General features: G+C 35.9%; 1 protein-coding gene across 1 annotated transcript; it reads right to left on the bottom strand.

Moving 5' to 3' along the window:
- Positions 1-661: 661 nt before the first annotated feature.
- CYP7A1 (cytochrome P450 family 7 subfamily A member 1) lies at positions 662-8056 on the bottom strand (the record flags this gene model as incomplete). The annotated part of the gene is made up of 6 exons (XM_084230149.1): positions 662-1112; positions 1689-1864; positions 2847-2977; positions 4531-5108; positions 6412-6652; positions 7977-8056. 6 exons carry the CDS (start codon positions 8054-8056, stop codon positions 813-815), a joined length of 1506 nt encoding a protein of 501 aa, XP_084086275.1. The 3' UTR covers positions 662-812.
- Between the last annotated feature and the right edge of the window lie 6270 nt (positions 8057-14326).

Genomic DNA, 14326 nt, shown 5'->3' with positions numbered 1-14326 from the left:
CAAAAGTTTTTAAATGACCAGTTTCATTCAGTTTCAATTTTAAAACATATCACAAGAGAGCACATTCTTTTCATTGATACATGTTTAATAGTAACAACAAAACTGCCTTCTCTGGAATAGTTTCATTGATGTGGAATCTACAGAAATTATAGATGATAGTTGAAACCTAACATAATTAGTTTCCAGCAAAAATAAATTAAAATGTATTAAACCATCTTCATTCTTTTAGGACATCAAGATCATCATTTTAGAAGCCCTGAATACTAGATAAAGAGGAGGTGAAAAACGTTTTCTTTGTATTAAAAAAAAATCGTGCATTTTCACTAAAACGTGAATTTGTACCTTTTTCATAATTTATACTTTTTCACACAATTGCGTGAATTTGTACCTCTTTCATAATTTGTACCTTTTTCACACAACTCTTATGTGAGTTTCATAAAAATAAGGCAGTTTCCTTAGGAAAAACAATTCTGCCAATTGGGATATCTTCATTCTGGGAAAAAAAAGACTTTTTTCCTCTGAAAATAATGAAGTTCAGTCCCTGTCTATATGAGCATTCATTGACTTATTCAAATGAGAAAAAATTATTGTACTTGTAGAAACTATTTTTTTTTTTCACTAGCACAGTCTGAGGTCGTGTCTGGAAACTGTTAATGAAATGTTAAGATTCACACATGAGCATCAACGAACAGAATTGGAGCAGCTGAATCAATTCTGCTACCAATAAATGCATCTGTCCAAAGGGACAGACACCCAATGGTGTTTTGCAGTCCGGCAACATCATCTAATGCACTCTCCCTGCAACCATATTTTCACAAATGTTTGAATTTATACTTGAACTCGACATCATTTAATGGTGGCAAAACACCCAAACCTGCCCGGGACTGGTCCAAAGGAGGACACTTAACATGACTGTCCACAAGCTCTAGCTCAAAACAGGTAAGCATCAGGATCAAAAATTGTTTGATTTCATGGACAGCAAAAAGTCGTCCGGGACAGATTGTAGCTCCTGATCCAAAGGGCATGTAGTAATACTTTAATCTGACTCCATTTCTATAGAAATCAGTCTTTGTCTTCCCGTTTTCATCAAGGTAGCGATCATATTTAAAAGTCTACAATAAAAAACACAAAGAAAATAAGCTAGTTTTAAAGAAATTTCTTTCATTCTTGATCTGGAAGCTGCAAAGGATAATTTTCTTTGGTAATCCACTCTATTAGTAATTTAGCAAATTCTCTACCCTCCCCCCACCAAATCAGAAGTAATAAAGAACAGTAGTTCAATGAGAACTAATGAAAACAGAGAAGCTTTAAGATAACTACCATCTGGGCATCTAATTGCTGGGTTAGACAGACTAGAAAGAAGGGGTCAAAGCAGACACTAGAAAAGTTGGATTATTAGGTTCTAATTTCCTGAATTTGCGAGCAGGTAATTTTTATTCAAAAGAAGGGCAGGCGTTTTATTACCATGATTGTAAATAATACTCAAACAGATATTATAAATACCAGGAATAAAAATTAAAAATTTGGACCATTATCAAGATTTCCCAAAATACATGAATATTTGACAAAATGAAGGAGCAATCCCTATGGCTTTAATGACCAAATCAATTCTGCAATAAAAGGTAAATTTCCTTTTATTTCCATCTGGATAGACATCTTGTGCATATTGAACTTTGATGGTCACTTACCAAAGGGTCCGGGTAAATTTCTGGATCTAAATGCATTAATTGTGGATAAAGAGCTATGATGTCATCTTTGCGGATATTATAGGAGCCATCCTGGAGGTGCAAAGTGAAATCCTCTTTAGCGGTTCGGATGTTCAGGGAGGCACTGGAAAGCCTCAGAGACTCTTTGATGATACTATCTAAATATTTTAAAAGAAAGAAAGAAGAAGGAATTAGGAGGGAGAGAAGGCAGGAAAAAGGAAGAACAAATCTAGTATTTAAAAGCCACATAATATTGATTCTGAAAAACTATCATCAGAGCCTGCTACATAAAGCTGAACAGACTATGAGAAACTGGTCAGTTAAAAATTTTAAAAACTTTTGCTGTTACCACTATGCTATGATCCATTTGATTCAGTTGCGTCTAAATGTATTTTTAATCTGAGTTAACAAAAGTCTTGATAAAGATATGATCTATTTGGTCAGCAATGGGAACTAGACTTTCATATTATGGAAAAATAACCTTATCTTATATGACACAAGGCATATAATGCAATCGGAAAAAACAGCCTATCACTTTGGAGATTTAATATACTGATAACTGATAACCCATTCTTCGTGCATCCTAGTCCCTTGCCCTAAGACAAACTACCCATGAAAGCATGCATTAGTTTCTTTCCTCTTGAAAAAAAAATAATAAAGACAAAAGAAAACTATTTCTTTTAAAGTATAACACTTTTGTATTTCTGCAAAATATAAAGAATGAAAAATAAAATGATCTTCAATCAAATCCCCAACCCTTACAGTTAATTATGGCTTCTTGATGGGTCTTCTTTCCCTTTTATTTTATCAAATAATAATAATATACTCCTATTAACTATAAAATTAGTGGTAGGCATGATAACAAAGGAGACAATGCAGAGATGTGGTTGAAGATGTAAGGTTAAGATCTCCTTATTAACATTGTAATTGTTTCCACCCTTGCATCCCAGACAGTAACAACCCAAATGTATTTCCTCACTTGTTACAGAAGATTAGCAATAGCCCCTAGTCTTAGGACTGCCATGAGGATCACTCAAGGAAACACATCAGAAAGACTTTGCATAATAGCTAATACAAGTTAGTGCATAAAATATAATGACAATTAGCAGGACACAGTAAATAAAACATCACATAGCATACCTAGCACAGGCATGTCATTCAGTTCCATTTGATTCAAATAAATAGGATTGCCTTCAAAGTTGATTTTTTGACCAGCATTCTCCACTGTTTTATTCACTTCCTCTGTAGCTGCTTTCATTGCTTTGGGGCACCTGTTAATAGTTAAGAAAAAAGTAAAGATGTACAGAGAACAACTGTTTTCTAAACTCAATGAGCTACAAACAAATAGGTATTCCTTCTTTTAGCTAGGGACATTCTCATTTGTTTTTCGGTCTTTTATTTTTTTCAGTCTTTTCCAATTTTTTGTCTTTGGTTATTAGTAAGACTTGTTGCCTAAAAGTGATTTTGCCAAATAGAAGTAAAACTTTAGCCAAGTCTTTATTAATAAATGATTCTAATAAGGATTTAGTGGTCAAATAATGCATATGCATGGCTATTAAGCAGCAAATTGCAAGTTAATAATTATTATAAAGACCTGGCTAAACTGCAAATGCAAATTTGAGTTGACTTCAAAGTCATACCATGATTTCAGGTAGAATAACAGTTTTTCCACATATATACTTTATTATAGCACTTTAACTTATGAAATGACTGCTACTTCATTTTAGTGCATTGAAGTTTACTGAATCTTTTGTGTTGTGGGAAAAGAGCTATGTAAGTGGGTTGCAGTAAATTGAATCTCAGAAATGTTTGGCTAATAAGTTTTCTGTGTGATTATCATAAAATGCCTAATATTACCTATATGATATTAGATTGAGGGTGAAACTTTAACATTTGAGGAAGATTAGGAAGAAGTTACTATTTCAGAAATTGTTTTAAAATATTTTTTATCAATTAAATACTGAATGTCAAATTCTCTGAAGAATACACTGCAGAAAGAAAATCATGTTATAACCATTTTTTTTGGTTATGCACAGTTTTAAAAGACAAAATCTAGATAAATCCCATCGATAACACAGTATGTTTGATCTGTAGTTATCAGAGTTGATCAAATGAACAATAAGAGAGTAATTACTAAATGAGTAAAAAGACAAACTGTTAATGAATGAATAAGGCATAGGCTTTTTGCTGCCCATCAATGGGCAATCATATTTTTATTATTAGAGATTGAATTCATGGATTTGGACATGATGAGCAACAGTCTCAGGTTAAGACTGACCAGTGCTATGGGGCTAGGTGTCATGAATTGACCCCCCACTCATATTCCTTTCCCCAGAAAGCCTCTGCTTTTAGAAGATGTGCTTCTCATCACAGTTGCTTATGTTTTTGTGAGAACTGCATGACTTGGTATATATTAAATACCCATAAAATAAATGTTACATCTTGTTTATAGCCTAAGGCATAAGCCTTTGTGTGTGTGTGTGTTGTTCAAATGCTGAATTTGGGCCTCCCTGGTGGCGCAAGGGGTTTAAGACGCAACCTATGAAGCTCTCCACAGCCACTGCAGCACGAGTTCAATCCCCGGCCAGGGAGCTACCCACATGGTGCAGCAGACCTCTCCTGGCTTGCCTGCTGCTCCCCTCAATGGTGTATTTCAGTCAATCTGCCTTTCTGTTCCCTGCTCTGTACCTGGTGAATCCTCTCACCCCCCACACCTCTGGCCTGTACCCCAGTTCTTGTACGCATAAATAAATAAATCTTTAAAAAATAAATAAATGCTGAATTTCTGCTTTCTACTAAAATAAATAAATAAGCCACTAGTTACCTAATCATCTGAAACAAGCTCCAGAACGTGGCTGGAATGGTGTTTGCTAGCGACGCCCAGAGGAGAGCGAGGTGTGACTTGGCCTTTTCCATGTCATCTAGGGTGGAGAGTGTGTCGTTCATAAATCTGACCAGCTCTGAGATGTGGTATCTCTTTCCCAGGTTCTTGTGGAGCAAACCTTCTGCCAATTTTTTCCGGGCATGGTGAGCAGTTTTAAACACATGAATGGGAAGGCCTGCTACCAAGGCTGGGAAGATTTTGTCAAATTCCTTGAAGTTGTCAAGGTTATTTAGATTAAGTCTTTTTTGTGCATCTTGACCTCTAAACTCTCTGCCAAAGAGAGTTAAATATCCAGCTTCAAACATTACTCTGTAGCAGAAGGAATACATCCCTTCTGTCACCCAGGCAGGCATCTTTGATTGAGGAACAACCAGAAGTTTCATGGCGAGTTGGAGATTTTCCAGCATGGTTTCTGCAAGGGAATTCAAGCCATCACCTTGCAGGGTTTTGATGAAAGTTTTGTTTATGTTCTCAGTGGTATCTCCATCATTTGGGTCAATGTTTCTGTGCCCAAATGCCTGGAAATAAAGACAATGTGTGGAAAAATAAATTAAAACTGACCTCAGTGCTACAAAACAACAGAAAAACAAATCAGGTGCTTTCATAATTCTCTCTCTCTTTTTTAACAAAAAAGGGAACTTGGTCTCCCCCGTGCAATTTCATAACATTTTACAAATAATTTGTCAAATAATATCTTTCCTTTAAGGTCTCTGTAGGGTACATGGTTTTCAGGCTTTTCTGCCCTCCCACCAGTAGAATTACATGCTTGATGGTGGTACCTGCATTTGTTATATTGTTATAAGTTGCCTTGTTTACTTCTGTGGGCCATGACAGTAGTATTGAGATATGCAGGGAGAAGCAGAGGCAGGGGACAGAAGCAGAAGAGGCAAGAGAGACAGAAGGGGAGAAAGAAGCCCAGGGTGAAGACTTGCGGGGGGTGGCTTGGAGGCCTACTGACCTCCTGGCCCCCCGGCACCCCTGCCTGCTATGTACCTGGTTGCTGCTCTACATGTGAAAGCTCAATAAAAGCCTGAGAAAGCCACTGAGGGCTCCAGGACTCCTCCTTTACCAAGGTCTGCTCAAATAAAAAGTGCCCATCCTGTGCCCATCCTGCCCCTACAGCCACATTTAAAAATCTTAGTGTATCTTAGTGAATCTTCCCTCAACTACTCTGGCTATCTGTTTTTAATTATGCTACTGTATTTACTTGCACAATAATTTGTCACTGCTCAATAATATTTTCTAATCATTATTCCTTTTTTTTGTCTTTGTAGATATATTTTCACCAGACTTCAAATTACTTAATGACAAAAGTCATGTTTAATTTCTTCACAGAAACTCATTAACATTGGTTAATAGTTTTCTCTATAAAAGAGCTTCTTAGATTACAACTAAATGATGTCCAACTGTTTGGTCACTGCCGAAACAAAATTATACAATTATGTACCTTGAGAGTGATAAAACAGTTGTTCAATGTTACGTTTCCAACCACCACCTGCACTCTGGGTATTGTGTGGACATTGTTGACAAGAGTGAACTTGTACCTATCCTGCTCATTGAATGCCATCTCACTGAATAAAGACTAAATTTTTATTTCACCTTCATTCATTGATAAGAAATGACAAAGCTATACTTATTTGACTTTTTAAATAGTAAGTACGAAGATATTATATCTAATTAGATTTACTGGGTTTCTAAGACTCTCCATGTAAGAGTAACTCTCTTCAATATCTCTATCTCTAAGCCTAATAGAAATGATAAAGGAGATTGACAGATGAAAAGGTATAAAACGATGTTATATAAGTGTAAAATTGGGTTTACCTTTGCAGAAGCAGAGAAGTGAAATTTTTTCCAATCAAAATATTTTCCATGGCACAACACTTTCTGGTATGACAAGGGATTTGTGATGAAGTGGACGTAGTTTCCCATTAGTTTGCAGGTAAAAATATGACCATGTTTCATTTGATTTGCTCTGAGGAACTCAAGAGGATTGGTACCAAATTGCAAAGCACATCCCAGATATGGAATCAACCCATTCTCCAGAGGTGGTTCACCCATTTGCCTGTAAGATACAAATATTTAATACATGTGGGAAATCACACTTTTTAAATTTACATTAGAATTTAAACATTTTGTCATTGACTTTAAACTTCAAAACTATACAGTTTATAGGTACTTTTTTGCTGATAAGATCCTGCTTTTTAATTAAAATGATGGATTAAATTAACCTAGTAACATGATATGTTGTTGTCTAATTATCTCAAACTCCTTTGTTTTTTTTTTAAAGATATATAGAATACTGAATAACAGAGGATTGCAGGAATGAAGTTTTTAAAATCTTCACCGTGGAAATGTTTTATTATCCTGTAATAATTGTTTATGAGAAGGAAAATCTCATTTAAGAAATTAACATATTATAAAATTAAATTGAGTAAAATAAATATTGACAGAATCATCAAGTATAATTTAATGTTCTTTCATGCTACTTTCAATGCTTTTATTTATGCATCTGAACATTAATTTTATGACAGAAACCACTGTCCTTGGTAGAAATAACCACATAAAGTAATTATTTTTACTTTCAAATTCACAGAATTCAATTTCTAGTTCAGTTTAATTAAAACTACAAACTATTAGATCTCAATTAAAATACCTAGAGAATAAAGAAACTTGCAAAATGTAGATAACACATAGCAATCTGCATAGCTTTTAGTGATGCCATAAAAGAATATGTACATCTCCCCCTCCCAAGTACACTTTGAGTCAATCAGTAGATAAATTATAGCAATAAATCTGTATTTCTTCAATTTTGAGCCAATTATAAATGATACAAATAAAACTGACGTCACATATACTTAGTAGTTTTCCAATTCACCATCGCTGATTATCATTAACAAAAAGAGAGAAATAGAATGATCATCCCAGACGCCACATTATTGTATAATGCATATGAACTCGCTGAAAAGAGAACGTTTATTTAGCTAGAGCATCTATTTCACCCACATGATAGAGAGAAACCTTTTCCATTACAGTGGAATTACAGATCCCAATTACCACATGTACCCTTAATGCAAGCATCATCTTTACAAACACAGAGATCTTATAAAATTTTTGTCAGTTATGTTTAATAAGTTTGTAGATTTAAAATTACCACAGGCATATATCAATACTAAAAAGAAAGCTGTCGTTATATCTTTTGTTAGATACAATTTAAAAAATCATTTTAAAATTTAAATTAATTTTAACAATTTTAATTTAAAAAGTTAAGGAAGAAAATGCTGTTTTTAATTTCATTGTAAGGACAGATAACCAAATTTATTACATAACAATGAAAGTAACAGAATATTAAATGAGTGAACTAAAATATAATTAAAAGTTTTCCTTACCTTCTCCTAGTTCCAAGAATTAGCCACAAACAACAGCACACTGCTATAACAATTCCCCAAATCAAAGAGATGGCCATCATTTTGCAGATCTAATGCAAAACTTCTGAGGAGGAGAATCTATGAAAAGAAAGGCAAGAGTGTCACTGAATAGAGACTCCAGCTAGACTTTTTATATAGGGTAGGATCCTGCACTTGAGTGACCAAAGTAAACAATTAATTATTTGTTCATCCTATTAGAAAAAAAAAAAAACTGGCCTTGAACTAAGTCCACAGATATCAGAAGAGGTTCCAAAACAATCAGAGACCTGCAATACTTGATAAGGTGAAGGTCTCTCGAATGTATATTGACTTAAGTTTTGAACCTGGGGACGACAGCTAATATTAACAGTTTAGTCTGTCTATAAAAAGAACAATTGATGATCATATCAAATAGATTTAAAATATAATAATTCAAAGAAAAATAAGTTATTACCAACTTAATGGTTTGATTGTATTATTTTGTGAAGAAGAAATTAATTATAATGATCTATAAGAGACACAGTAGTTCAGTTCAAATGAAAGAGAACTAGGTGAAACGTTTCTGCCATCTCGTGCTCCAGTACTTTTACAAAATCATGAATATTTTACTATATGTAGCAACACATTACTTGCCTCATATCCACAAGAAAGATCGTATCTTACATAAACGCACCTTCCAGATAAACACAGATTGTTTTAAGCATCAAAATGTTATTGAGCATTTCTTTAATTGGAATTTTTTATTAATTTTTCTAATTGTACATAAAATTTCACTTCAAACAATTTAAGACTAACTGAAGCATATCTTTGTAGAAAGTAAAAGTCAAATCATAGTTTACTTCATATATGTTTATTATATATTTTATATACAGTATATATAGATATCCTTCCAAATTTTATTTTTATGCACAGATATATGTAGCTGTGCACCTATTCTGTGCCAAAAACTCTTCAAAAGTATTCTGGCCACAGGTGCTGATAAGGTGGACAGATTCCCTACACTAATGAAGACTACATGAATGAAGATTCCCTACACTAATTCCCTACACTAATGAAGATTCCCTACACTAATGAAACTAATAAAATAAAATGAGATAAAGAGAACTATTGGGGGAGGAGAAAAAGTCTACATATGGTTATTAGGAAAGGGCTCTTCAAGAAGATGATATTTGAGATATGAGTGGCAAGAAGAGATAAGCCAAGTGAAAATCAGCTAAAGATAAAACTTTTCCTGATTCCAGGAATAAGCCATAAACAACAGCACCCTGCTAGAATAATTCCCCATATCAAAAAGATTGTCATCATTTTGCAAATACAATGCAAACTTCTGCGGAGAATCTAGGATTACAAAGGTAAGAGGGTCGCTAAATAGAGACTTTGTATGCTTCTTACAGCTGTCACACTATATTAGACTGTAAGAAGGAAAAGCATCCCAGAAAAAGAGCAGCAAATACTTAGGTCCGGAGTCAAGGATGAACTTGATATATCTAACACCCAGAAAACAGTGTGAGATAGATTGGAGTCAAGTGAATGAGGGGAAACCTGGTTAAGATATAAAGACAGAAAGACAAACAAGAATTAGTTCATATAAGGGTGCCTGAGAGTTGAGAGAGACAGATTTTTGGAGGACAACATATCAAAATACTATTCTGGAAATTTGAAATTTGAGAGCCCTCTCAGCTATCTAAGGGTCAATATCAAATTAATTGATCTTGTTACCAGAAGAAGAGATAAATTTAAATTACCTACATGAGATACAGTAGTCAAGTTTTGACCACAAAAGTCCTAGCAGTTGGATGGTATTTAAAGGAAGAACATCTTATAACATCAACTAGGAAGACAGTTAAGCATGAGAAACAAATAGTCAGAGCCACTCATTATTCCATTTATTGAAGTCAGTGAGAGATTAAGAGAACAGCTGGATAAGAAAGAAAACCAAGAGCAAATGATGCCACAGAAAATTAGAAGAATGTGTCTGAAGAACGATTGTAATAAGTATATCATAGGTTATTTGAGGTCAAGTTAAAAATGACAAAAAAATCACCGCTGGATATGAGCCCACACATGAATATAGATAAAATGAGGATATAGTGGAATATTTTTATACTATTTAAAGGATAAAGGAGATAGTGTGGTCATTTCCCATGACTATACATATAGTCACAGGAATAAAGTGAAGGTACAAATATACACATATATGTATATATAGTGAAGATTAATGTCCATATTTTCTTTCATTGAATAAATGTATTATAATTTAACTGATTCCCTGGATATTTAGTTTGTATGCAGTTTTTGATGATATAATCCATAAGTCTATTTAATCTATTTCACTTTTTTTTTGGCTCCTTAGACAAAGACTACAAATTTCTTTGCATGTGATTCGTGATCACAATTAGTAATAGTAATAGTAATCATTGTATGGCAGTCTAGAGGTTTCTCAATCTACATCGGTTTTTTTTAGAGCTTTGTACACACCAAATATGTTTAGACTAATGTGCTTTTTTTAATTACATCTGTTTTCTCTATGATTCATTAAAAGCTAAACCTTTACCTGGCTGTCACAGGTCTTGATCACAGCCAGAAAAAAATACCTGTCTATGGAATATGAGTGCTTTGGTGTGAGTGCACCATGGTAACACCTGAAGGGGGGACCCTACACTTCCAAAATACAAACAATGAGGTAAAACAACTTTATCTCAATAAAAAAGAAAACACTAATCTAGTAGCCAAATAATTTAACCCTTTAGAGCCACCTCTCAAACAGATGAAAGCAAATGAACAAAAATGTAAATGAAGAGTACATGGGATCTCTAAGGACGAACTTTGCAACTCCCTGTGAATCTATAATCATGCCAAAGTGAAATAATTTTCAAATTGCTAAAGAGGAAATAACATTCACAACAGCAGGAAAACTTCCTTAAATCTTGTCTTCCTCATCCTGTCTCAGAAAACCACAAACTCTTTTCAAACACAATCAGGTTAGAGTTTATCTTTTTTTATGAATTATTTTATTTTATACAATTCCTACATCATTTTTCATTTTTGCATAATGTATGAATTTTCATTTTGGTTATATTCCCCATGCAATTCCACCCCCTTTTTCTGACCCTAATCCCTCTTCTTGTCCCCCCGCCCCCCACTGTAGTGTGTCTCTGGTCTATAGTTGCTTGTTGATTTTGATTTTTACTTTATTGCAATTAGTCTTTTTCCTGGTCCCTTATTTAGGTTTTCTAAATTCCTGCTATGAGTGAGACCATCCGGTATTTTTCTTTTTCTTTCTGGCTCCTTTCGTTGAGCATGATCCCTTCCAACTCCATCCATGTTGCTGCAAATTGCATGAGTTTATCATATTTATTTATAGTCATAATTTTTTCTTGTAACATGGCTTATGTCTTTCCTTCTGAGGCTGTCCTTGCTGTTGTCCCATGTCCACAAATAGCATCAATCGTACTCCTAATATGTACTCCTAATATGTCATTTCTAATCTGGTGAGTGGGAATATTTTGGTTTTTTAAGGTTTTTTATCACATTTTATTGACTTACCATTTATTTACATAACAATATAATTTTAGGAATACAGTTTCACATATTGACACATGCATGAGATCCATTCACCCACCACCAAAGCCCCTATACAGCTCCCCTATCAAATAACCCTTGCTAGGATCCTCCTGGTGAGTGGGAATCTGGATGCTTCTTACATTTGTCAAAACCATTAATAGACTGCAAGGAAATCACCAAAAGATTTCCTGATGAGTCAACTAGATGAAATTTTATGAATGGATTTTATGACAGCTCATGGATTTTATGACATCTCAACCAACCATAGTGGTTGGTTCATCAGCTATTAAATTAAGTGCTAACTGAGTTGGGAAGTCTTGTACTTATCTTTTTTTTTTTCCTGCAGTGTGTCAAATGATAAAGTTTTTTTTTTTTATAAACTTTATTTATTTTTTTTTTAGAGGCATGCTTATTTATTTATTTATTTGTTTGTTTGTTTGTTTTTGTTTATACATGCACTGGGTACAGTCAGAAGCACGGGAGGGTGAGAGAATTCACCAGAGCCAGAGCGGGGAGCAGAGCAGGCAGAAGGACCGAAGTACACTGCTGAGGGGAGCAGCGGGCGGCAGGAGAGGTCTGCACGCCATGTGGGACCCTCCTCCGGTGGCTGGGGAGCAGCCGGGGGATCGAACCGGCGCCGCAGACGCTGCGGGCAGCTTCGCAACCCAGCGCTCAACTGCTGCGCCACCGGGGAGGCCCAAATGATAAAGTTTTATTCTCTCTCTGTCTCTGTCTCTCTCTCTCTCTGCCTCTCTCTCTCTCTCTCTCTCTCCCTCTCCCTCTCCCTCTCCCTCTCCCTCTCTCTCTCTCTCTCTCTCTCTCTCACACACACACACACACACACACACACACACACACACACACAGAGCATCTGCTAGTAAATGTCAGTCACTGCCTCAACTCCAGGGATGCAATAGTAAAACACTCTCTGACTCTGGAGAGTTTCCACTACTACAGGGAAAGAGTAAATGCCCTGACACAGAAAGGAGTTATGTTTTAGTTGCCAAAAGTCCTGGCATCATAAACTGAGTTTATTTAAACTCTCTAATCCCTCCCTAGCCTGTCAATGTCCATTCTTTTGCAGAGACCAGTGTTAAGGACCATGGTGAAGGACATATAGAAGAAGAACTTGTGGGCCTCAGAACAGGGCACCCGATTCTGGTATATCATCCCCATACACAGAAACACACAAAGCATGGAAACTCAAACTGCAGGACTAGGAAGTAAAAAAGACAATGAAAACTATCAACCTTTGTACATGGCTGGCACCTTAGGTGGTTTCTAATAAGAAATGCAGTAAACAGGGCCTCCCCGGTGGCGCAGCGGTTGAGCGCTGGGTTGCGAAGCTACCTGCGGCCTCTGCGACCTCTGCGGCGCCGGTTCGATCCCCGGCTGCTCCCCGGCAACCGGAGGAGGGTCCCACATGGTGTGCAGACCTCTCCTGCCGCCCGCTGCTCCCCTCAGCAGTGTACTTCGGTCCTTCTGCCTGTTCTGCATCCTGCTCTGGCTCTGGTGAATTCTCTCACCCTCCCGCGCTTCTGACTGTACCCAGTGCATGTATAAACCAAACAAACAAACAAATAATAAATAAATAAATAAGACATGCCTCTAGAAAATTAAAAAAAAAAAAAAAAGAAATGCAGTAAACAAGCGTTTATATTGAGTCCAAATATCAACATAATTAAATAAAATGAGCAGTGAATGTGCTCAAACAATTAAGTCAAACTAGGTGTTTTTCTGAATTTATAAACCAAGCCAACTTTTGGTGAAACACAGACTGTCTCAATTACTGCAATACTGTGCATATTTTTAGAGCATCACAGAGCTCTCGTGGATCAAGATTGCGAGTTAGTTTCCTAATTCAGAGCAAGTTAACAGGAGAGCAAAGTGGAAAGGACTAGGGAGTCTTGTGATTAATTTAGGACTTTCATAATAAGCTCTTAGGAAATAGGTCTCTCCACATTTGAGCCTGTGGACTGAAATAAAAATGCTACTGCTCGTAGATGTCTCCATTCTGGAAAACTGCTGAGCCAGCTGCTGCGAAGCCTTGAAGTCAGCAAAAAGCAAAAAATAAGATAGAAAAACTGGTTTGCTGTGAAGTGCCATACAGCTAAATCAACAAGGCCACCAATGTCATGTTATGAGATAGGAACCAGAGATGACAGGCTGGTGTTCATGTCTCCACGCACACACTTTAGGATAGAAGCTTTGGAAGCTGCAGTTCTGGCACTGACCCCACAAAGGCTGATTCCCTAGAAAAAGTAATCATGTTTGATACTATGTATAACTCTCTTTTTTATTAACCAGTGTGTAACCAAATGTCTCCTCTATCTCTGCTATAGAAGAACCACAGATGTCCTTCCATACAAATAGCCCATATGTGCAAAGCCAGATCAGAGCATCTGAAGGGGGAACCAGCACTGTGAAGAATTTGCTACTGTCTCCCCAAGTTTGTCTCCTCCTTTTGCTCTGAATAATCTCCTTAATCAATTTCTCTCTGAATTCCTACATAACAGTGTTTATTTCCATTCACAAGCCACATTTGCAATTTTTTTAAGGAAAATAAGGTTCCATTATGGCAAATAGAAAATATGCTTCTCAGATATAGTCTTGCATCTTAAACACATGGTGCTGAGGTGGTGAATGCCTAGCATATCTAAATGTGCCCCTGCACGAATAGATAATAAGGTGTTGATAAATTCTATTTCAGAGAATCTTAATGACTTTTACCTTAGCTTTTACATTGCACTTTCTTTGAAGCTTTTGAC

Source organism: Talpa europaea (genome assembly GCF_964194135.1).
Source record: "Talpa europaea genome assembly, chromosome: 3".
In the NCBI taxonomy this organism is placed as follows: Eukaryota; Metazoa; Chordata; class Mammalia; order Eulipotyphla; family Talpidae; genus Talpa; species Talpa europaea.
This window is presented reverse-complemented; position numbering and strand designations above follow the sequence as displayed.